This window comes from Vombatus ursinus, unplaced genomic scaffold (assembly GCF_900497805.2).
Source record: "Vombatus ursinus unplaced genomic scaffold, bare-nosed wombat genome assembly UNPS02010219.1, whole genome shotgun sequence".
Classification (NCBI taxonomy): domain Eukaryota; kingdom Metazoa; phylum Chordata; class Mammalia; order Diprotodontia; family Vombatidae; genus Vombatus; species Vombatus ursinus.
Genome location: NW_020949997.1, coordinates 12137752 through 12162803, shown reverse-complemented (window position 1 = coordinate 12162803; position 25052 = coordinate 12137752). Strand labels below are relative to the sequence as shown.

The 25052-nt window shown below is 37.5% G+C and overlaps 2 protein-coding genes across 8 annotated transcripts in view; both read left to right on the top strand.

Annotated features, from left to right (window-relative positions):
• Positions 1 to 666, top strand: part of LOC114037075 (GDNF-inducible zinc finger protein 1-like) — a 37660-nt gene extending 36994 nt beyond the window's left edge. For all 3 annotated transcript variants that reach the window (XM_027853874.1, XM_027853876.1, XM_027853873.1), the window contains one exon: positions 1 to 666. In XM_027853874.1, coding sequence (XP_027709675.1) covers positions 1 to 243 — 243 coding nt within the window. In that variant the 3' untranslated portion in view covers positions 244 to 666.
• Positions 44 to 25052, top strand: GZF1 (GDNF inducible zinc finger protein 1). Of its 5 annotated transcripts, XM_027853877.1 has the most exons (7): positions 44 to 128; positions 1292 to 1426; positions 5156 to 6522; positions 8544 to 8638; positions 17031 to 17198; positions 19353 to 19510; positions 22528 to 25052. In XM_027853877.1, exons 2-7 carry the CDS (start codon positions 1361 to 1363, stop codon positions 22879 to 22881), a joined length of 2208 nt encoding a protein of 735 aa, XP_027709678.1. In that variant the 5' UTR covers positions 44 to 128; positions 1292 to 1360; the 3' UTR covers positions 22882 to 25052. The 5 variants fall into 5 exon arrangements, with proteins under 5 accessions (XP_027709678.1, XP_027709681.1, XP_027709679.1 ...); XM_027853880.1 differs by lacking the exons at positions 44 to 128; positions 1292 to 1426 and adding an exon at positions 2989 to 3080; XM_027853878.1 differs by lacking the exons at positions 44 to 128; positions 1292 to 1426 and adding an exon at positions 3145 to 3255.

Here is a 25052-nt window from a genome sequence, read left to right as displayed (position 1 = left end):
ATCCATGATCGAAATGCACATTGGAGAAGTTTCCTGATAGATCTTACTACTAAAAAAGACCACAATTGGTCAAAAATTGAGACCTTATCAGATGTGTGTATGGATGAGGAGCCAACACCTGAAATTTGGTCAGTTGACCAAGGTAGATTGTATAAACCAGAGAATGCAGTTGTGAAAACTGCTAATGTCATAGCCACCAGTGTTACTACTAGTACCAATAATCATTCCTTGGTATATATGTAACAATAAGATCTGTACTGATAAACTGCAATCACATAATGAAACATGATCAGGAATTTTTAAATCGTAGTTCAGCTGTAGATGTTTCATTTTGATGCTATGGTAAGTCATTTGAGTTTTTTTAGAAGTGATATAAGACTCTCATCAGTAAAGAAAAAAAAAAGTTTCTTTTAATAGATTTTAGTTCCTGGAACTTTTATTCACATATTATAAAATGTATTATGCCACTAATAATCTTTTATATTAAATTCTACATACCATTTGTATAAACGATTACATTTATGTTTATATTTATATTAAGCTAATTCTAGGGAAAGTGATATGGTATCAGTTACTTAGTGACTAATTTATTTGTATATATGTATAGAATGCATTTTAGAAGCTTTCTGAGAATAAAAACATGAAATCAGTCGTGCAATGGTAGGATTTAGGGATTTTTAGAAATGAATAAAAATGGAAAGTGAAATTTTACCTTTTGCTTGACTAATATTGATGTGGTTGTCTTAGATTTTGTAAACATCTTACTTGAATCTTTAAGCAAACAGTATGGTTGAATTATGATGTATATTGACAGAATAGCTCTTACAATGCAAAATGATATTATACGATAGAAAATTATTCATGAATTTATAATTTTGTATAAACTTTCCAGCAGTTTAGGAAATCACAAAGAACCACAAGTGAAAATACAATTTTAGTGTCATGTTTGTATTTTACCATGTTTAATATAACCTGGTTCATCTAATTTCAATAGGGAAACTAAGGTCACAGGCCAAAGGTCACAGAACTTAGAAACACATATATAATCTACAAACATTATGTTCTCAGTATTTGTGTCTATCATATTTGAAAGGAAGACTGCTAATGGTGTTCATTTATTTTTATGGAATCATTGTATTCTGATTGACTAGCTGTTCTAGAGCTTATAGAATGACCTTTCTCTTCTTTAAAGAGTAGGAAGTTTTTCTTTAAAGCTACAAGAAAGTAGCATTCTTTGTATATAATATGCCTTTAGGACAACATTACAGTAGCAAATGCCTTCATTTTTTAGCTAGGTGATAAACATTTCTTGAAGATTTACTGCTAACTGCACTACCACTAGAGCCAGAGGATCAAACAAATGACAGTTACTGCTTGTGTTCAGAGGAAAAACTTTAAGCAAAATGAGTTTCATCCTTTTAAACAGGTAAGACTAATTCACTGCTTAACTTTGAACAATAACTTTTCTAAGCTGTGAACAGTTAGCTATAGGAATCAGTGTTTAAAACAAATAAAACATCTAGATAAGATGCAAAGCCATTGACAAAGTTTCTTGAGTCATTTCAGTCCTGTGGATTCATGACCTCATTTGGGATTTTCTTGGCAAAGACACTGGAGTGGTTTACCATTTCCTTCTCCAGCTCATTTTACAGATGAGGAAACTGAGGCATTAAGTGATTAAGTTAAGTGATTTGCCCAGGGTCACTGGGCAAAGTGTCTGAGGCCAGGTTTGAATTTAGGAGGATGACTTCAGGCCCTGCAGTCTATCCATTGCACCACCACTTAGCTGCTTTTATTGACAAAGACATGGGCCTAATTTATACAACTTTTTTCGATTGAAAAAAATACTTACTTGAATCATCACAACTAAATGCAATGGCACATCCTACTGGCATTGAAATAACAAGGCATGGGATTAAATGGAAACAGTATGGATTATGGTGCCTCCTGATCTCAATCCATTGCTAGAGGTCAGGGCACTGTACCATTTTTTACTTTGTATCCCAAGAACCTAGCACAGTGCTTTGCACAAACATTGATGAATTGTCAGTGTTCCTCCCTTACTTCACTCTTGGGTTCTACTCCTATGCCCCAGAGGCCTTTTAGCATTTTCTATCTACACTCCAGCTGTCGGTTATTTTGACTTATCTTTAATCATTTTGCATTTCCTTGTTGCCTTTGAATGAATGAATCCGAGACTCCCTCTGATTAGGGAAAAGTCTTCACATGCAGAGAGAAACCTTTAAATATCTAAAGCTGAATTTTAACCTAGGTTTTCCAGAAGCCAGCCAGCACTCTCACTTTCCCAAGATGCCCCACACTTACACTGTGGGTGCTGAATAAAGGGTGGATTAGAACAGGTATTAAAAAGGACATGGTACCTGTGATGTTTGTAGGACGCTCAGGAAGGTTTTCAAGTTGGTCTATAATCTATTCTGGAGACTGAGCGCCCGCATGGGTATTTGGGGTCTCTGCAGGGGCAAGGTGTGGTGGCATGGAGATTCTGGGCTCAGTGAGCGGAGCTACCATTATCTTGGAAGCCCAGACTTTTCATTTGGGTCTGGGTTGTCACCTAGTGACTGGCGGCCCCGCCGGGCGCTGCAGGAAAGAGGAGTGCGGTTTACAGCAAAGACACTCCTAAGATCCTGGGTCTGGGCACGGGGGAGCCGCCCCCGCCCCAGGATCGCGGTTTGAGCCCCGGCTGATGGGAGCTGTGCGGCCGTGGGAAAGGAAGCCCCTCGCACCTCGTCCGTTACAGGCGCCCTGCACCTGCCTCCGGGGTGGCGGGAGGGGAGCCGTAAGGGCAGCGCCCGCGGGCAGCGGAGCAGCGTTCACTCTGGGAGCCACCCGAGGCAGCCAGAAAAGCGGAGCTAGCGGCTCTGGAGGGCGCTCATGACGTAATCATGAAGCGCACGTCCGCCACGTGACCCCAGCGTGGTCGTGCCGTATGACCCAAGATGGCGTTCCCGAAGTCGCTCTGGTAGTTGCTGTGGGCGGGTGCCGTAGGAAAGGAACTGTGAAGCACGCCCCTCAATCCCCTCCTCCCGGAGGGGAGCGGGGAGAGGCAGGGGCAACGGCCGGTGAGGGAGAGGCGCGTGCTGTGGAGCGGGGGGAGGGAGCGCCCTGGCAGCCAATGAGCTGCGAGCAGAAGGGAGCTGAGCTGCCCGGGCGGCCGCCTCCTTCTTCTTCCCGTTTGCCTTCTCCTCCCCATATCCCTCCTCCCCGGACCTCGTCCAGGCGGATGTTCAGCGCCGGGTGAGTGTCCCGGCCCCGGCCCCCAGAGCAGTGTCCCGGCCGGTTCCAAGCCCCTCCGTCCCCGCAGCTGCGGCTGCCCCTGGTCCTCCTTGGCCCGCCTATGTCGTGGGGGCGCCCCCGCGGGCCTAGGTGAAGGGGCGCGGGGCTTGGGGGCTCCGCAGACCAGGAGCCGGCGAGGGAAGCCGCCGGGCGGGGACGGGAGGGGCCCTGGTAAGGACGCGTGGCCCCGAGTGTGGAGAAATTACCGGGGATTGGGGCAGTGCCCTCCCCTCGCCCTGCTCAGCGGCTACCGCGCTCCCAGCCGGCCTGGGCTGGGCTGCCCCTGTGGCCCATCCTGGGCTTCACGTGGTCGGGGATCTGAGTCCGACGCCCGGCCCCCTTGGGTAGTGCAGGTGCCAAACCTGTCCCTAGGTAAGGGTGCGGAACCAGGCGATCTTGCAGCCCTCCAACTTTGTGGAAGCGGGGCTCCTAAGCCAAGGTGACAGGGCACATCTCGTAGCCAGGAGACAGGTACATATGGGATGGATTTGGTCTCTTCGAAGTTATTCTAATGACGCGGTGAAAAATCTTGAAGTCTGATGGCCCAGCCAAGCCTTAGCTATGCGTATTTCATGCCATTTGCAGTGTTTCCATTAGCTCCACCAGGTTTTCATACTTAACATCAACCAATACCATTTATTTGAGTACCTCATATGTGTAACGTGATACAAAGATAGGTAAAAGGAGGTCCCTGCCTTCAAGGAACTTCCAGTTTTACTGGGGAGAGAGAAATGTAAATGTGTGTGTGTGTGTGTGTGTGTATAAATATACATAACAATGAAGTGCTCTCAGCTAAGTGACCGTATTCTCTATTGAGCAATCTGGGAATACATCCTTGAAGGTGTGAGACTTGAACTGGAATTGAAGGCATAGTAACACATAGAGAACTGGAAAAGAATTAGGGGAGTATTCTACAAAGAGCAGAGAGGAATGTTGTAGCATGTTAGGGGAAATAGGCCACCTTGGGTGCAGCAGAGCGTTTCTATTAGGGAAGTAATAGGAGATAAAGAAACTAAATGTTGACAACATATTTGTGAATTACTGAATTATGGATGACCATTAATGCCAGGTTAAGGATTTTAAATTTTGTTCCTTAATGTTAGGAAACCAGTGAAGATTGTTTTAGGAAGATTAATTCAGCATTGTTTGAAAAACAGTTGGGAGACTGTTGATGTAGCCAAGGATTGAGGATGAGGACGTATAATAAAGTTGTGGATAACTAGGAAAATGGTTTCTTAGTAACTGAAGGTGGAGATTAATTTGGAGAAATGAAATATTATTTTTTCAGGGTATTTGAGTAGAAGTGCCTAGCAAGAAGATAGAAAAATACATAATTGGAATTTATGTTCAGTATCATTGATAGAAAAGTAGCTGTAACATTTATTAAGTACTTACTGTTGTCAAGCAGAGGGTGCCAGTCCTTCAAGAAATTTACATTGTGATAGGGAAAGATAACACATAAACAGGTGATAGAAAGCAGGGGAACAAATGCAGGAGTTATGGCATGCTCGAGAGATTGCCAGTGGAGTGAAGGCCTGGATCAAGATAAAACAGAAGTCCACCTCTCAGAGTACAGTATAGTTCCAGAGGTGGAGATGAAATTTTTATTGGGGTTGAAGTCCATGGGAGTCATCCACATTTAGTTGATAATTGAAATCTTTTAGATGAGCTCTCAGAGAGAATAGAAGAGTAGAGGGGGCTAGTGACTAGGTTTTGAGTTATGCCTATATTTAAGGTTGGAGGAGGTGGAAGGACCCTTGAACCTTTTATAGCCTTTATAAAATTAAAACAATACATTTATTTTTTTAATATTTTATTGTCAATAATTGATCCTATTTTAACTATTTTTTTCTTTTCAAAGCTGTTTTCAGAAAGAAAGATGGAAAGTGGTGCAGTTCTGCTACAGTCTAAATCATCGCCAATTAATCTTTTGAATGAAATGCATCAATTACGTCTTCTTGGTCACTTGTGTGATGTCACTGTTAGTGTGGAATATCAAGGCGTACGAGAAGAATTTGTGGCTCATAAAGCTGTACTGGCAGCCACAAGCAAGTTTTTTAAGGAGATGTTCCTTAATGAGACGACTATGGATGGAACAAGGACAAATGTATATTTAAATGAAGTACAGGTTGTTGACTTTGCTTCTTTTCTTGAGTTTGTCTATACTGCAAAGGTCCAGGTAGAAGAAGACCGTGTGCAGAGAATGTTGGAAATGGCTGAAAAACTGAAGTGTTTAGACTTATCTGAAACTTGTTTTCAGTTAAAGAAACAGATGTTAGAATCAGTACTTTTAGAGCTTCAGAACTTTTCAGAGTCTCAGGAGCCAGGAGAGAATAATAACTCTCAAACAAATGATGTTCTACTTGATTCTAAGTCGAGTATAATGGTAGAAGTCCCTAATGCTGATAACCTTTCAGGTTCTTCAGATTACCCTGGAGAAAGAAATAGCAATGGTTTAATACCACAGACACCACTGAGAAAGTCAAAGGACAAAGTAGATAAGAAAAAAGAAGTTATGAAACCTCCCTATCCTAAAATTAGAAGAGCTAGTGGAAGGCTGGCTGGTAGGAAGGTATTTGTTGAAATCCCTAAGAAGAAGTACACAAGGAGACTCAGAGAACAGCAAAAAAATGCTGCAGATGATATTGGGGAGAACAAATCTCCAGAAGACCAAAGCATACTTGATGTGGAGATGGTGATAGAGCCAGTGACAAAAAACGTGGAGCCAAAGAATGAGGAATGTGATGCCAGTTTTGAGTTAGAGGAAGCTTTGAAAAAAGCTGAGGAAGACGATGATAAGAAAAAGAGCAATTTTAAGTGCACCACCTGTGAAAAAGAGTTTCTGTATGAGAAGAGTTTCCTGAAACATATCAAACATAACCATGGCATTGCTGCTGAAATAATTTATCGCTGTGATACCTGCAGCCAAACATTTGCAAACCGATGTAATTTGAAGAGCCATCAGCGCCATGTTCATAGCAGTGAGCGCCATTTCCCCTGTGAACTCTGTGGAAAAAAATTCAAGAGGAAGAAAGATGTTAAAAGGCATATTCTTCAGGTTCATGAAGGTGGGGGGGAGCGCCATCAGTGCCAGCAATGTGGCAAGGGCTTGAGCTCCAAAACAGCTCTGAGGCTTCATGAACGGACTCATACAGGGGACAAACCATACGGGTGCACTGAGTGTGAAGCTAAGTTTTCTCAGCCTTCTGCACTGAAAACACACATGAGGTATGAATAGTATTCACTGTACTTGTGGAAAAAGTTATGGGTTGGGGACTCAGACAACACTTTGTGACATCGGAAGGAAGCATCCTTATAAAATGCAGTATTTTTTATTTCCAGATAATATTTTTATGCTTAAAGAAAGCAAAGCTGAGCTATGACTTTGGCCAGAGTTTTTTGCTTATTTGAATTAAGGCCTTTTAAAGACTGAAAGAATGGTTAATTTGTGGTTTCTGGATTGGAGAGTCTGTGGAGGGTATACCTTTTCTTTGCCTAGGAATTGCAGAAAGTAACTGTCATTTCCACAAGCTTAATGTAAAGCAGAATTTTTTAATCTAGGATCCATGAATTTTTAAAAAATATTTTGATGAAACTTTCAGTGTAACTAGTTTCCTTTGTAATATTGCATATTTTATTTTATTCATTTAAAACATTATTCTGAGAAAGGGGTCCATTGACTTAACCAAACTGCCAAAATGGTTCATGACAAATAAGGTTAAGAACTCCTGATCCATCTGGCTAAATTTACACGATCTTCTGCCATCTGACCTGGAAAACTTATCAGTGTTGAGACATAGAGACCACAGGCTCCAGGAGAGGGCATGTGTAGTTCTCAGAACACTTATCCATAGCCCTGTACTGCATAACTAGAAGATCCATAGTGGCTTAAAGGTCTGTTCTCCCCATATGTTTTCTAAGGAAGAGTTGGAATTTATTCTTCTGTAAATATTAACTGGAATCAAGGGTTAGAGACTGCATTAGGGCTCCTCAGCCACAAGGAGGCCCCAGTCAGTACTTGATAACTTGAGTACATATTTGCATTAATTCCATCTTTGAATTTTGAAATACTAATATTATGCCTGGCACTTAGGAAGTGATTAATAAAGACTTGTTGCTTGCTTAATTATGCAATCTCTAGGGAAAATGTGATAGGTTTTCGTTTATTTTTTTGGTATCACCTAGTTGACCTTGGGTTAAAGAATTTTAACAAATTTCCATAACAGTCTCTTTAAGCATTTTTAAACAATGATTTGGAGTTTTTCTAATTCCCCGCATCTGAAGGTAAGTCAGTGACAAACAAAACCCTTGTAATTACCATGTCTTCATGAATCTATCTCTGAGACAGAAAGAATTGACTTTTAAAGTCGGTAGGATGAGGAATACTATTTATCTCAGCCTTTTGAAGTGGGGAGGGTGGTAGGAGGCAGAAGTGTGGTAGTTAAAATCTCATAATCCATACATATTTGCTTTCTAATATTAGGTTTATATATCTTTTTAAGGTCATTTTCCCATTTTTGATTGGTTCTATAGCACATAAAAATAAGGTACTATCATGAATTTCTTAAAAGTTGAAAAGTAGGGGCAGCTAGGTGGTGCAGTGAATAGAGTTCCGGCCTTGGAGTCAGGAGGACCTGAGTTCAAATCTGACTTCAGACACTTGACATTTACTAGCTGTGTGACCATGGACAAGTCACTTAACCCTGATTGCCTCATCAAAAAGCAAAAAAAAAAGTTCGAAGATATGTTACAGTTAATCAAAAAGTGATTCCTTAGAAAATGAATACTATCCTAATATTTTTTTGAGAATTAGAAATCTTGTGGCAGTTAAAAATTGGTTCCTTAGAAACTTGTGGTTAATTATGCTACATGGGGATTTTTAATGAGTATAGCTTGAGATAGTGGTGATTATTTTCCAGTTTATGGAAGTTTATTAAAACTTTGCCAAACTAGAAATATATGAAGATGTCTCTTTACAGATGTCTTTTAAGAGGAATCAACAGATATAAATGAAAATTCATAGAGTAATGTTCATAAAATTATTAGATAATCATTTTAGTATCTGAGATTTTGTTTTGTGAAGATGATAGCTCCATTTACTTTGAACTTTTCATTAGTCTGCTAAAGATGGCTTTTATCGAGATTTATTTCAAGAAGATTGGAATGTGGGGTACTTTAGTTGGAGAGAGACAGGGGTGAACTTTGAAGTAAAAAGCACTCTGAACTATACTGGAATGTTGTAATTTCAGAATTCATACTGGTGAAAAACCTTTTGTCTGTGATGAATGTGGTGCAAGATTCACTCAAAACCACATGCTGATATATCATAAAAGGTGTCATACAGGTAAGTGTGCTGTTGTCATACGTGTAAGAGAAAAAGTCACAGAATCACTGAATGCTAGGACTGAGAAGGAATTTAGAAATGTCTGGAACATCCCTTAGTTTTAAAATGGCCAAACGGGGCCAAAATAATTAAATGAATTGCCTAACATTATGTAGATGAGCACCAAGATTCAGACCCAGGTCTTCTGATTTCAAGTGTTCTTTCCATTATGCTACAGCTGCCCCCACTTATTTAGGAGTTTACATCTATCTTGCTGATTTAGCACGATAATTTCAAATAATTGAGAACCTTTTCCAGGCAATTTGAAGTATATAAAATAGAGAATTTAATTAAGAATCTTTAAAAATTACTCCAGTGATCATCTGTGAAATTGTTCATTTCCTTGCTTGTAAAATTATCTCTGTCTTATATAAACCTAAGTAAAAATGAAATTAAAAGAAAGATAACTGAGATGTCAATTGACATAATATTCAGTTTATAAAAACAAGTGACTTGATTTTTCTACCTGGTAATTTCACATCATGAATCCCTAGTTAAAAGTGTCAAAAGTTCAGTTAGACACAGCTTAGAGGTAGAGATACCAGTCTTTTATCAGAGACTTAAATACCAAGTGTACGTGTTCAGATTTAATTTCTATTTTAATGACTTATAATTTTAAAAAACAGGTCTCCCTTGTTAGACATGTTTGGTATTGTTTGGGAATTTCATTTGCTTTGTGATACCTGTCTTTCCTTGGCTATAAAAATGAGTTGAGTTGAAGGATAAACTCTTAGTTCAAAGTATTTTTTTTTTTATGTATAGCTTGCTTTTGGAATTACAATAAATTCAGCATGTTTGCTTGTGCTTTCTTTTAGCCTTCCTTCTGTTCTCAATAAATTTCCAAATATTTTATGTACTCTGAAGTTTTGTGTTGGAATTTTTCTATCTTTTCCAGCTAGATTTTGTTGGTAATACACAGAAATGCAGACGCTTATGTTTTAAAAATATTTCTGCCCCCCCCTTCTTTATTTTGAGGGATGTGTGGATGCAACCCTATCTTTAACTCCTCACTCTCTATCCCACTCCCAACCCACAAATTGAGGAATAAAAGAAAAATTCCTTCTTTCTCCCTTTTCTCCCCATCTCCACTTTTTCCTTCCTTTCCTCTTTTAAAATTTATTATACTTTCATTAACATATACACCAATGTAAATATCCTAAATATAAACTAAAATAATGTAGCATACATAATTAATATAGCAACAAATATAATAGCTAGCATTTGCATAGTGCATTGAGGTTTGTAAAGTGCTTTACATATGTTATGTCATTTGATCCTCACAGTAACCCTGTGAGATAATGCTAATAGATCCTCCTTTTTACAAATGAGGAAACAGAGAGAGCTTAAGTGGCTTGGTCAGTCATACCAGTAGTAAGTTTTTGAAAGAGAATTTGAACTCAGGTCTTTCTGACTCCATGTCTATCTGTTGCACAACCTAGCTTCCTTGTAATAATATGTTGGACTTTTTTTGTTAATTTTGAAGGTTTCTTAAAATAGGGTGTCTTTGACACTGCTACTTATAATTCTTTTTCAAGCAGTCTCTTTTTCTTAATCTGCCTCTCCCTTTCGCCCCTCCAATTGAGAAATGAGGGCAAAACCCTCCATAGATATTTGCAAACCAAATCTCCACATTCTCCACTTCTGAAAATGTATGCTTCTTTTTGTATTTTAAGTTTAGAACCTTTCTGGCAGGAAAAGAGTGGTGTTTCTTCATTCTTTTGGACTCATGGTTTATTATTGCGCTAATCAGAGTTCTAAAAAAGTGGTCTATACTTGTTTTTTTGTACAATATTGTTTTGTATAGATTGTTTTCCTAGTTCTTACTAGTTTAGTTTTTACTATTTAGTTTTTTAGTTTTTTTAGATATGTTGCCTAGTTCTGCTTACTTTATTCTATATCGGTATGTAGAAACATTCCTAGTTTCCTCTTAAACTTTCATCATTTATTTTGACACAATGCTTTTTCATTTTATTCATATATTACAAATAATTTTAGCCATTCCCAAATGGGGCACTTCCTTGGTCTCCAGTTTTGGGCTACCAAAAAGCTCTTTAAATATTTTTGTACATGTAGGTTTTTCCTCTTTCTTTGATTTCTTCGAAGTATAGGCCTAGTAGTGCTATTTCTGAGTCAAAGGCGTATGCACAGTATAATAGATTTATAGGTGTAGTTCCAAGTTAACTTTCCAGAAGATCTATACCATTTCACAGTTCCACCAACATTGCCCTTCAATGTTTTTCATTTCCCTCTTTTGTCTTGTCATCTTTGCCAGTCTACTAGGTTTAAGGTGGAATCTTAAAGTTGCTTTTAATTTGCATTTCTGTAATCATTAGTGATTTAGAGCACTTTTTCAGAATGTTGTTGATAACCTGAATTTCTTTCTTTGAAAACTGCTTATTTGACTATCTATTGGAGAATGGCTCTTAATCTCATAACCAGTTCCTTGTATATGTTGAATATTTTATCAAATTTTATCAAATAAACTTACCACAAGTAATTTTTTCCCCTAGTTACCTGTTTGCCTTCTAATTTTAGTTAAGTTGCTTTTATTTATGCAAAAAAAACTTAAATTTTATATAATCAAAATTGGCCCTCTTATTTGATCCTTTTGCTTGGTTAGTCGTGAGCTCTCCCCTTATCCATAGATCTGAAAGGCAATTTCTTCCTTGCTCCTCTAATTTGTTGGTGTTGTGGCCTTTTTATATATCCTCTTGTAATTTATTTTGGTATATATAGTATTAGGTGTTGGTCTAAGCCTTTTTTTTTGCCAGATTCTGCTGTCAAGTGTTTTCAGCACTAACCTATTAATAAAGTAGGTCAAATGGCTACCTCAGTTAGGTCAAAAGACTCAGACAAGGAGACACAGCTCCTTTTTATATGCATAGAATAAAGAACAGAACTGAGTAGGTGAGAAAAATAATACAGTTAGTTATACATTTGGCAGCATCATGGAGGTGAGGACAACATGATTGGTTATATTAAGAAGAGTGGGCTAGTGACCCTCCTTTCTGTTTTGGAGGGATCCTTGATTGATTTATGGGACTCACCTGCATCCTGAGACAATTGATAGCAGAAGAGAGATAGCTGACTCCCTGGCTCCTGGGGGCAGATAGAACCCTCCTTAATTGTACAGGCAAGCATGGACGTCATACATCTCTTACAGCTAGCTTCAGTGCTCAGAGATAACACCAGATGTCTTGATATTTTCCTAGGAGCTGAAGGTATGGTGATAGTAGTTTTTCCCATTAATTATAAACTTTGAAGTAATTTAGAGGAAAGCTGAACTCCTGTAACTAAAATATTTTTATTGTTTGAGGACACTTTCGTGCTTAGAGATAGTGGACTAGACTCTCTGGTGTCCACCTGCATTCCTTAAGGATAGCAGATTTCTTTGAGACAAGAATGAAAGTGATTAGTAGGAGAACTGAATTTCAAAACTTAACTTATTACAGGCCAGCTGAATTTCTGAATTAAATTCAGAGACAAAGAACCATGACTTAGGCAATTATCGGACAAAATCAATTAACTCTAAATAGGATCAACTAAAAATGACAGGAAATCAATTTAAATTCTTAAGTCATTTTCCTTTTTTGTCATCTTTGCCAGTCTGATGGGTGTGAAATGGAACCTTAGGTTGTTTTAATTCTCATTTCCCTAATTAGTAGTGATTTGGAGCATTTTTTCCAATGTGGCTGTTGATTTTTTGGATTACTTCCTTTGAAAACTCCTTGTTCTTATCCTTTGATCATTTATCAGTTGGAGGAATGGCTTTTGTTTTTATAAATTTGAATCAGTTCCTTATATATCTTGGATGTGATACCTTTAGCAGAGAAATTGGCTGCAAAGATATTTCCCCACTTATCATTTTTATGTAATTTGATGTAATGAAATAAATTTTATATAATCTAAAATGCCCATTTTATCTTCAGTGATTCTTATCATTTCATCATGAATTTTTCTTCTGTCCATAGTTGTGAGAAGCATTTTCTTCTTTGCTCCTTTAATTTGCTTATGATAATCATCATTTATGACTAAGTTACACATATATATTTGAAGCTTATCTTGATATATGGTATGAGATATTCTATGACTAACCTCTATCAAATTGCCTTCCAGGTTTCTCATACATTTTTGTCAAATAGTGAGTCCTTACCTCAGCATTTGGGGTCTTTGGGTTTATCAAACATGGGATTACAATTTTTGATAATTTAATATTTGGTACTTCCCACTTTTTTTTCATTATTATTTCTCTTGAGATTTTTGACTTTTTGTTCAGATGAATTTTGTTGTTATTTTCCCTAAGTCTGGTATCTTCTGGTGGTTTGATTGACATAGCAAAATGAGTAATTTTGGCAGTATTTTAATTTTTATTATATTGTTGTGGCCTATTGAATCTCCAGTTATTTTCTTCTGTCTTCATTTGTGTAAAGGGTGGTTTGTAGTTGCATTTATCAACACAGAAAAGTGTGTCTTGGTAAATTCCCAAATATTTTATGTATTTTGAAGTTATTTGTGATGGAATTTTTCTGTCTTTTTCCAGCTGTATTTTGTTGGGGTATACAGAAATGCAGGCTTTTTTGTGGATTTATTTTACATCTTTCAGCATTGTTGAAATAATTATTCCATTTACTTTTTTAGTTTACAAATTTTCTGGGTTCTTAAGATAGGACATATAATATTATCTGCAAAAGTGAGGTTTTCCCCCCCGCTATGCTTCTGTTGATTTCTTTTTCTTCTTGTATCACTGTAGCTAGCTTTTCTGAAACTATATGAAATAATAGTGATCATAATGGATGAAAGGATGAACACTTAATCATTCACCAGAATGCCCTGAGAAGAAAATAAATATTTTAACACAGTATTTATGTGGAATAGTGTTGCTTTCATGAGTACACACAGTCCAGGATGACTAAAGTGATCTTTATCTTGGACATTCCTCCACCCCCCCCCCCTTTTTTTTTTTAAAGAATTGTTCATATATGCTTTGCAGTAGTTTTCCTCTTCCCAAATCTATTTTTATGTTTCTGAGAAAGATCCGTGGACATTTTTTTTTTTTTGGTCTTTTTTTGGTGAGGCAGTGAGGGCCAAGTGACTTGTGCAGGGTCACACAGCCAGTAAATGTCATGTGTCTGAGGCCAGACCTGAACTCAGGTCCTCCTGACTCTAAGGCTGGAACTCTATCCACTGCGCCACCTACTTGCCCCCATAGACATTCTTGTTTGGGAATAATCAAGCAACTCATTATATCAGAAGTTTATAATTCTTTTTTTTAAATTAAATTAATTTTTTTAATTACATTTTAAGTTCTGATATAAGTCCCTCCCTCCTTCCCTCCCCACCACACACTAGAAGAGACCACCATTTGATGAGAGAGAGAGAAAGTGAGTGAGAGAGAGTGAGTGAGTGTTGTATATCCATTCCTTCTCTGAAGGTGGGTAGCATCTTCCTTCATAGGTTCTTTGTAGTTGAATTACTTTACTAGTTGTGTATTTCCTTCCATGCTGTTCTCCTCACTGTTTATCCTTCTCTTCTTCCCCTATCCCTCTCAGAGGTCTAATTTGCTTTTGACCACTGCCTGCCTAATCTGCACCCTTTCTAATAATCCTTCTCTTATTCTTTCCTTTTACCCTTCTATTTCTTAATCTTCACACTCTTCTAAGAGTCCCTCCCTTATCCTGTCCCCTCACCCTCCTATTTCTTGGTAAATTAAGAAGACTTTTATACCCTTCTAGATGTATATGTTACTCCCTTTTAAGCCCAGTTTTAATGAAAATAAGGTTCTAGCACTACCAGCCCTCTACCCTCTCCTACTGTCTACTGTAACAGTTCTTCCATTGTTTCATTTTACCTCCTCCCAGCAATTTTTATTTTTTAGGATAGTCCCATCATACTCAACTGAACCCTGAGTCTTCTATCTATGTATACTCTTAAACCATCCTAGTAATGATAACATTCTTACAGATATGTAAGACTTACAGAGTTACAGATAATGTTTTACCATATAAGAAATAAACAGTTTGACTTTATTAAATCCCTTATAATTAGTCTTTCATGTTTACCTTCTTATGTTTCTTCTGATTCTTATAGGTCAGAGTTTTTGTTCAGTTCTGGTCTTTTACTCAAGAATACCTGAAAGTCTTGTAATTCATTAAATATCCTTTTTTTTTTTTTTTTTTTTTTTTTTTTGAATTACACTCAGCTTTGCTGGGTAAGTTATTCTTGGTTGCAAACCCAGCTCCTGTGCTCTTTAGAATATCGTGTTCCATGCCCTTAAGTCTTTTAATGTAGAAGCTGCTAAATTTTGTGTTATACTGACTCTAGCATGACACTAAATAAATTGTTTCTTTCTAGTTGCTTGTAGTATTTTCTCCTTGACCTGAGAGCTTTGAAATGTTGCTGTAATGTTCCTGTGAATTTTCATTTTTAAGATCTCTCTTTTAGGTGGTGATCAGTGGATTTTCTTCAATTTCTATTTTATCCTCTAGTTATAAAACTTCGGGGCAATTTTCTTTAATAATTTCTTGAAGTATAATGTCTAGATTCTTTTTATCATAACTTTGAAGTAGTCCAACAATCTTATTTTGTCTCTCCTCAATCTGTTTTCCAGGTCAGTTTTTCTAATGAGATATTTCACATTCTCTTCTATTTTTTTCATTCTTTTGATTTTGTTTTATTCCTTGGTATCTTGTGAAGTCATTAGCTTCCCCTTGCCCAATTCTAAGTTTTAAGGAGTTATTTTCTTTGGTAAGTTTTTGGATCTCTTTTTCTAGTTGGTTGACTTTATTTTCTTGATTTTTCTTATATTACTCTTACTTTTTTCCCTATTTTTTCTCAACCTTTCTTACTTGATTTTAAAAATCTTTTTTAAGCTCTTCCAAGAATGCTTTTTGGGCTTTCTTTCTTTCTTTCTTTCTTTTAAAATTAATTTATTTTGATTTATCAGCAATCACTTCCATATGCTTTTGAGTTTAAAATTTTTCTCTCCCTTCCTCCCTACCACCCTCCCCAAGATGGCGCACAATTGGCTTTTTTCCTTTGTAGCTTTAGAAGTAGCTGTTTTGACTTCACTGTCATTTTCTGAGTTTGAACACTGATCTTTATTGCCATAGTAGCTATCTGTGGTTGGGCTCTCTCTTGCTTTTGCTTGCTGATTTTTTAAAGTGGCTTATTTCTTGGCTGTTAACTTTATGTTAGAATAAGGCTCTAGTCCTGAGGTGTTATCTCAGGCTTCAGGTTTTTCATACTATTGTTTTCTGAACTCTCTCTGGGCACCTGACCTCACGTACTCTTCTTTAGCTGTGACCAAGGCCCCCAGCAATACTGTCACCCCAAATGCCTTTACTCCCTACAGTCCCACCAGGGGCTGCAAGCTTCAGCTCACCCCTCTGCCCTGGGAATAGGGACTCTGCTCTCTTGAGAATGACCACAGCCAGCAGGGCCCTTGCCCCTCTGCAACCTCACTCATCAGTATGTATTCACTCCTTGCTCATAGCCATAGCCTGAGACCACATGTGATCAGTGTACCTGGGCCCTGAGGCCACTCCTAGCCCTTCATTCTTGCCCTCATCAACCATCTGACCCCTACACAGTCTGTGAGTCGAAAGTTCCTGAAGCAGAGGCGCCACCTACACAGCTATCCCCTCTTTCCCCTTTGTTTGTTGATAAGGGGTGTCTGCGCTTTCAGTCAGGCCAGACCACCATTCTAGGTGGTCAGGTGTTTCCTAACTTCCTCCCAAGTTGTCTTAGGCTGGACAGCTGCTCTACCTTAACTTTTAATTATTTCTGCCACTGTGCTCTAAAGTTCACTTTGTGGCATTATTTTGAATTATTTGTAGGAGAATTTGGGATAGCCAGGTAATTTCCTGCCTTATTCTGCCATCTTCCCAGAATCCTCTCTTATAATTCTTTTATTTGAGGGAATACCTAAAAAAATTCAGAAACTACAACCATCTAGGCAGTACTTATACCTTTAGTGCAGGAGTTCTTAACCCAAGGTCTATGAATTTTTTTTCTTTAATACTTGATACTTGAATTTCAATGTAATTGGTTTCCTTTGTATTTTGATATGTTTTATTCATTCTAAAACATTTGGAGAAGGAGCCCATAAGTCTTCAAACTGCTAAAAGAGTCTATTAAAAGGTTAAAGGCCCTTGCTTGTAAAATCTCGATTAGTTTTGGGTAACTCTTATACTCTAGCTTTACCAAGCATCGGCTCAGTTATTGATAGTTATTATTGAATGGTATGTGTTATTAACAATGATGACTTACCAAAATACATGTTGGTTCTATCTATCTCTGTTTTATGTATGTTATTAGAAGTTTTTGTTTAAATCTGTTTTCATATTTCATTTAGGGGAAAGACCTTTCATGTGTGAAACATGTGGCAAAAGTTTTGCTTCCAAGGAGTATTTGAAACATCACAATCGGATTCACACAGGATCCAAACCCTTTAAATGTGAAGTTTGCTTCAGGACATTTGCACAGAGGAATTCACTTTACCAGCATATTAAAGTCCATACAGGTATGACTTGAACTATATAGAGAAGGGAATTATTTTGCAGGAAAAGTGTCCTCAGTTTACAAATAGGTTCAATCCCAAAATGTAAATGTAAATCTTTATTTTTGTACCTTGGAACATTTTTTCCCACAGAAAATAATGTTCTCTGTTGTGGTATGGTTCTCAATCTAGCTGCCAATCTATTTGTATAGTACCAGAAGCATAAAACCTAACTACCATATGTGATCACTTTGGGGGATGGAGTGGAGGAATACATTTAGAACTCAAGGTTGTAAGCACACTTCTTTCCTTTTCCCTTCAGTAGGGACAGACATTCCCTTTCCTTTAGCCCTTCTTACCTTCTAGAACCAGTTTAAGACTCAGTGTAAGGTTGTGGGAAGGCAGGGATTGGTAAATCTTCAAAGATTCTCCTTTTTGCTCCGCCGATGCTGTTCCTCATGCACTGGTTTCTTTTGTCACTATCACTATTTATTTCATCTGGGCAGAGTTGGAAAATGATGTCTCTTGGGTTTTACTGACCTATCAAAGATGTTGATCCTTTACTATTGCAAAAGCAATTTGATTTATTACAAAATCAGTAACTCTGCATGAAGAGTGGAATTTTCTGGGGATAGTGGTGGGATCTAGAGAAAAGGGGAATGAGGAGGAGAGTTCCTATGACCATTGCCATAGCCAGGCTTGTCAATCATACTGAATGTTTATAAATCAGGTTTGTGTGAGTCCTCAGGTAATGGAATGGGCTATCCAATTTGTAACCTGAAAAAAAAAAAGCTGTACTGTTTCAGTGGGAATATTAATCATGGTTTTGGTGTAGACCAGTGATTTCATCAATGTAAAGAAGTCCCAGTGTGAAAGCTCCCTCTACCTATTACAGATCAGCATCTCACCAGAAACTGGAAGTCTTCAAGTGTTGCTTGGGGGCACTGAGAGGTTGTGGCTCTGGTCAGACTCACACAGCTTGTATGTCTCAGAGACAAGACTTTAATCTATGTCTTCCTGACTCCAAAGTTGGCTCTCTATTCAGTAAGGACAAATGCCATTTTTTACATTTAATATTTCCTGGCTTCTAGTGTGGCTGGAAATGGAGGCATCAGAGTAGTAATTAATTCAGTCTGGAGATAGTAAGTTAGACTTCTCTTTTTCTAGGTATCATGGTGAAAGACTTTGTTTTTTATGTGTTCGAGATTTTTTACCAAGTAAATCCCCAAGTGTGGGATTTTTTTGAGTGGGCATGGGCATATGGACAAGAAAATGTTAAAGTTATGATTTGTGCTCAAGTTACAGGTTTTTCCATCTATCATATCTCTGTCTGCCTATCCTTCCATCCATCTGTCTATCTAGGGTTTAAACCTGTGATTTTACCAGGCAACCCCATGATGAGTAACTTCCTCTACCAATGCAGGTTGGTACAAAGTCCTAGGGCATTGCCTAGAGCTCCGAGAGGTTTAGTGACTTCCCCAGAGTCACACAGCTAGTATGGGTGAGAGGGATGGGATTTAAATTTAAAAATTAAGTTAAAAAAAAAAACTATCAAGTAACTGGGTTTCTTTTGCTACATGTACGAACATCCATAGAGCTGGCTTTAGACCCTACAAGATTTGGGTTCCTTTCTGCTGCAAACTTTAACATAGATTTGGTTGATAGAGCTAATGTTACTTGCAGGTGTGCCACCCTCTGGCACTTGTGGCCTTGGTTCAAGATGTTTGGTATAATGTTATTTAGAAATTAAATTGGAATTGACGAAAGTCCTGTCTTTATTCATTGTCACTTCTGCAATCCCATAGCATCTTTTCATTCCGTTCATCTACCTTCACCATGTTGTGTTGGCTATAAGTTTAGAAGACACTTCTGTTCTGGAAATTAAGTGCAAACTTCTCCCTTCTCCCCTCTCCACCACCTTGAACTGGAATGCAGGGTTTCTGAAGCCTAGCCTGAACTGACAACTTTCTGACCAAGATTGCTTGGATCTCAGAGCTTGGGACTTTTGTGACTGAGGAGGCAAACACAAATAGATAGCTCTCACTTGTCCTTTCTCTTGCCTAATTATGTCCCAGAGAACATCATAGTTTGAAAGTAGACCTTTAAGAGTGTGCTTAGTAAATTGTGTCTATATTTGACATTAGAGATCTCACCAATAAATAGTATTTCTTTTTTCAGGTGAACGTCCATATTGTTGTGATCAGTGTGGTAAGCAATTCACGCAGCTTAATGCCTTGCAGCGTCATCATCGAATCCACACAGGAGAGAAGCCATTCATGTGCAATGCATGTGGACGGACATTCACAGACAAGTCCACTCTACGGCGGCATACTTCAGTAAGGAGGAATATATAATATATGATTTCTGTGTTCCCTTTCATCTACTTCCTTCTCCTCTTAAATATATTTTTTCAATTCAGTGAACCAGTGCATTATAACTATAATTAAAGTCTCATAATTTTGTGTAAGCTCTCTTAGCTACTAGATAGTCTTTTTCAGTTCTCTTATTTTTTTAAGGAGAAGAACAATAGTGGTGTGATAACTTCAAGGCCAAGAATTGGTCCAGTATAAACTGCATCCCAGAAATGAAAGCTCTTTGAAAGAAAAAAAAACTTAAAAATAATTACATAAAAGCACCACATTAAAATATTGGCCTATTTGAGCTTTTGTTTTTCTAAAAATATATAAATGAGCTATTGTACTGAAATATATGGAAATTTAGAATAGTGAACATCAGAAATTGAGTGTGAAAGTATGAGAAAAAGTCCTGAAACATTTAAAACAAATCAACTTACTTTATGTAAAGAGTTTTTAAGTTGCTCAAATATATTTAATGCAGTTTCATGAAATATGTAACTGTCAGATTCCTCTGTAAACATAGGGTATCATACCCTTACTTGCCAGTACTCTTCCCAAAGGAATATAAATTTTGATCACTGAAGCTTTACAAGATATCTTGGGGTTTGCTGGCTAGATTTCTTTCTTAAGGACCATGCTTTAAACCCATATCACTCTGGCTGTCATTGATTGGCCAAAGGTCGATCCCATGCTAAGCCTTACTTGATCGGCTCAGAGTAAATACACATAGCAATTGTTTATATTTTGGCCAGAAACCCAGATTCATTTTTTTTTTTGTAGGTTAAAAAGGCCCTTCCCTGCCTCATTTCTTACCTAGCCTTAATCACTAATTGGGAGTTGCCTCAGTCAAACTGAGACCTGTTAAAGACCGTAGCTTAAAAAGGCCAAAGTCTCTCATTGCATCTGGCCTCTGGACCCAGATGGCTCCAGAGGAGAAAGTGAGACTGGTGACATTGCACAGCCCTCCCTCACTTAAATCCTACTCACTTGCATGTTATGGCATCACCTCCTGATGTCACAATCCTCTTCAAGAACAAAGGACAAACAAAATTCTTCTATTTCCCATTTATATTTCAAATGAGAGCCTTAGCAACTAGCAAAAGATGGCATTTTGAGGTTTTCTAAATTCTGTTATCTTCTACCCTATTTTGATCAAAGTTCTACCTCAGGAACATTCTGTTCAGATTAAGTGTAACAATTATTTCTCATCAAGCCAGGGGATGCTAGTGTCATGAACTTTTGGAAAGAAGTATCATGCCAGTTTTTTTCCCTCACTGATGGCCCCACATGTGATAGCAATGAAATAAACAAATGATACTGTCTTCTTCCTTTCCCCTCTCTCCCCCCTCGAAATCCCTTCTGCAATCCCATTCCATCCTTTCATTCTATTCATCTGTTTTCACCATGTTGTATTGGCTATAGGTTTAGAACATACTTCCGTTCTGGGAATTAGTGCGAACTTCTTCCTCTCTCCTCTCCCCCACATTGAGCTGGAATGCAGGCTTTCTGAAGTCTATCCCTAACTAACAACTTTCTGATCAAGATTACTTGGACCTCAGAACTTTCAAAGAGGCCAAGCACAAATATGTCATTCTCACTTGCCCCTTCTCCCTCGTATCACCTCTGCCTCTCTTTGTGTGCTCTGTGAGAATGAATTTCATTTCCTTACCTATTCAAGCTTCTTGCAATAGCTTTAGGACCATCTGTAAGTGGAAAAGGAACTATAGCTTTTTTGGATAAGAGTATTCCAGAGGTCTCCTCCCATCATCCTTCCCTAATTTTTTTGCTTCTAGTTTCAGGAACATAAGGCAAAAAGATTTTGTGGTCATTACAATGAGATTCCTATTGATTAGGGGCTTGGGTCTTAGATATAGTTCATCACTGGCTGTGTGCAAGCAGAAGTTAATTGTCTTCTCTGTTTCGTGATCATCCAGCATAAGTTCCTCTAGCATGTGTTCAAGATTGTGAGGGGAAAAACATGCTAACACTTCTGCTGCTGTTGGGAAAAGAGTAAAGTTTAAGTTGCATCTCTGACATTAACAGCTTCATTGCAAGCTTTACTCAGGATTTTTATTAGCAAAATTTCCAGGGGAGGGAAGGAATATTACCTATATTTGGACGAATAGAGTAGTTTTCTTTATACAGAATTAAGCAAAGCATAATGCATGATTAGTCACTTAAAGTTTTTTTTTTTATTGTTTTCAAAGATCAAGCATTTTTTTTTCTTTCCCTCTTACATCCCCACTAGGGGAAAAATAAAAAAACAACAACCTTAAGCAAAACAAATTCCCACATTGGCCATGTCCAAAAAGCGTATATCATTCTGAACATTTAGTCTCTTACCTCTCTGTTAGGAGGTGGGTAACATTCATTATCATTGGCCCACTGAAAACTTTTTAATGAAGATGATAATGATGTTAATAGGTTGGTATAAATCTCTTAAGTTTATGGTTATGGTTCTTGGCTTGTATTTTTAAGGTAATTTCATTTATACTCTCCCCCCTCTTTCCCCTTTCTTTTGTAGGACAGATGAGTTTGGATAATTGATTTCATCTCATTTCCTGTGTGGCCTGGAACAACTAGTTTTAAATTTGCCCAAACAAGTTAACTATTTTCTTTTTAAGGATTCCTGAGCATTTTCCAATTATTTTAGTACTAGATCCAATTTTGTAGAGATAAAAACTAAAGTGCACATAACCCCAGTTTAAACAGAAGACACACTACTCGTTTGAAAGGATAGACCCTTGGGGGCAGCCAGATGGCACAGTGGATAGAATACCAGCCCTGGAGTCAGGAGGACCTGAGTTCAAATCCAGCCTCCGACACATAACATGCGCTAGCTGTGTGACCCTGCACAAGTCATTTAACCCCATTGCCTAGCCAAAAAATAAAAAAAAGAAAGGCTAGACCCTTAAAGAAATAAATATCAGACATCAAATTTATTGGTGTTATTCCTTGAATTACTTAATGATGATGTTTGTGTGTTTTCTTTGTAGATACATGATAAGAACACACCATGGAAATCTTTCCTTGTTATTGTTGAAGGTTCACCCAAGAATGAAGACAGCCATAAAACTGAACAAATGGATGAGGACTATCCATCTCCCAGAATATCAGAAAAGCTGATCTCGTTGGCAGAAAGTGGCCCCTTTGAAAGCTTGACTGCAGTCCAAGGAACTCTGACTGCTTCACATGAAAACAGTCCTCCCACAGATCCAGACTGTAAATCAGATGATCCTGCAGTCCCCCAGGAAGCCCTCATAGCTACCACACTAAGTGATCTTACAGTACTACATACACAGACGGACTCAATTCAGTCGTCACTTCATGCTTTGTCAAACATAGCATGATTGCTTCAAGTTTGCCAAGAAAATCCAACGTAGGAGAGACTTTGCATACACGTTGCCTGTACTCAAAACCATGCCAATAGCATAGATACAGAATTTCCAGTGGGCACACAAAGAAAAGATGGGCTTTTGTGAGTGACATCCCCAGATTTTCCTGAAATCCCTAGTAGTTGCACATCTTTATCAAAACATTTTTTAAAATCTCATTTTCCAAACCCTGATCTGCATGATCTCAAATATACTTTTCCTCAACAGTTACGATTCTACTTTGAGAGATCTGATGTATTTATGCGAAGGCTTGATTATTCTTATTTTTTAAAAAAAGTTCAGATAAGCTCTTTTGAACCTAGTTTTTACCCATCAGTTACCAGTTCAGTTTCTTAATTTTCCGTGAACAGGTCCTCCACAATCTTCTCATTGTCTGAATCCACCTAAGCTTCTGTGTGGATGTATTTATGTGATAAAAATACCTAAGGATATTTTTCCAGTTGAGTTGATTCCTTGATGAAAGAATATTGGGACCATATTTTGCAAAGTGTCTTCCCTGATAAATCAAGCCAAGTAATTGGAGCTTTGGGATCATTGCAATGCGAGCCTTTTTCATATTGAAAAAGTGTATTGTTGAGCTCATTTTTAACATCACTTGGGCACAAAAAAGGACCAATTAGGAATTTTTAATTATAAACCCAATAGTAGTCTCTTCACTAGCTCTACAAATAAGACCACAAGTAACGTCATTTCTGAAATTCCAAGTGTAATTGTTACCAAAGAATCCAGCAGTAGAGCAGTTTTTTGTTGCAAGGTGCTTAAAAATTATACAAGAACTTGAGAATTTGTTAAGGGCTGAAGCAGTTTGATTCATCCGGCAAGATGTAGTGATTGTGGGAATATTTGGAATTCATTGTAGTGATTTTGGCTTAGATAAATTGTCCTGACTTGATTTGTTGCCACTTGTTGATGACATAATTATCCAGATTTTCTTATTTAAGACCAGAATTTTTTATGACAAACATGTAACACTATAGAATTCCAAATATACATTTACTTGAGGTGTTGCAAATGCCCCCAACTCAAATTTTTAGTACTGAGTTGTATTTTAATAACTAAAAGATTTTAGCAGGTATTTAAAACTCCTAGTATAATCATTTCATTGCACTTCACAGATGCTCCTGTTTTTCTTTTTGCAGTATTCCTTGAGAATCTCTTTTGTTGTACTTGCTGCTGGTGCTCTTTTAACTAACAAATCAAAGATGTACTTTGTCAAGTTTGAGCTCTACAGTACTAATACAAGTGTTCCAGTTTTTGAATTGGCTATATTTTGGTGAAGTACTTTGGTTTGGATATGGTCCTTGGTGTAAATCCATGTGTTCATGTCAAGAATTTTATAGAACCACAAAATATTTTAGCCTATCACTTGTGTTTCCTTTTAAGTTTTATTTTGCTGAATTTTCTATGAACAAAAATTGTATGGGATAGTAGTATTTTCTTTTGTTTTCATGAAACCACCGGAAAGTACTTTAAACATGTAGGTTTCTTTGGAGAAAGTGTTCTGCTCTTCTTGCAGTAATTTGATCATTTCATATATTAGTGTCACACGTTTAAGCTATTTTTAGTAAAATATTAAGTGACATAAAGAGTTTCACCACCACAACTACAATTTTAAAAACTGCATTCTAGATCTGTATCCAGAATAAAAAATTTGCAGGCTGTTTCCCCCTCCTCGGGTTTCAACTTTTTTTTTTTTTAATTTCTTGGAGAGAGGGAAAAACCTAACACTAACTTGCTTTTTCTTGAAAAAACCAGTCACTCAAGGAATTTGGATACTAGATTTTTATTTAATGATAGTTTGGTGGTCTTAAATTTTTGTAATTTTTCAAGGAACAATAAAATTTTACCTGTTCAATCTTTTGATGAATGGATGTTTAAGTTAACTGTGCTGTAGCTATTAAGTTCTTTATATCCAGAACTTAATGAAATCTAGACTCAGATAAAACCTGAGTAAATCTAGACTCAGATAAAACTTGAGTAGTTATTGTGACTAAAGCACAATCAACTATCTTTAATTGTGTAAACAAATTTTAAAAGCAAGGATCTGTAAGCTATTTTATGGTATACTGTTAAAATTAAAATACTTTTAAAATATGTATTAAAATGTTAAAAGTGTTTTTTTATAA

Coding starts and splice junctions, on each gene's coding strand:
- GZF1 (XM_027853877.1), top strand. CDS start 1,361: ATGACAGTTACTGCTTGTGTTCAGAGGAAAAACTTTAAGCAAAATGAG. Junction 1,427..5,155: donor AGTTTCATCCTTTTAAACAG/GTAAGACTAATT, acceptor TTCTTTTCAAAG/CTGTTTTCAGAAAGAAAGAT. Junction 8,639..17,030: donor TCATAAAAGGTGTCATACAG/GTAAGTGTGCTG, acceptor TATTTCATTTAG/GGGAAAGACCTTTCATGTGT.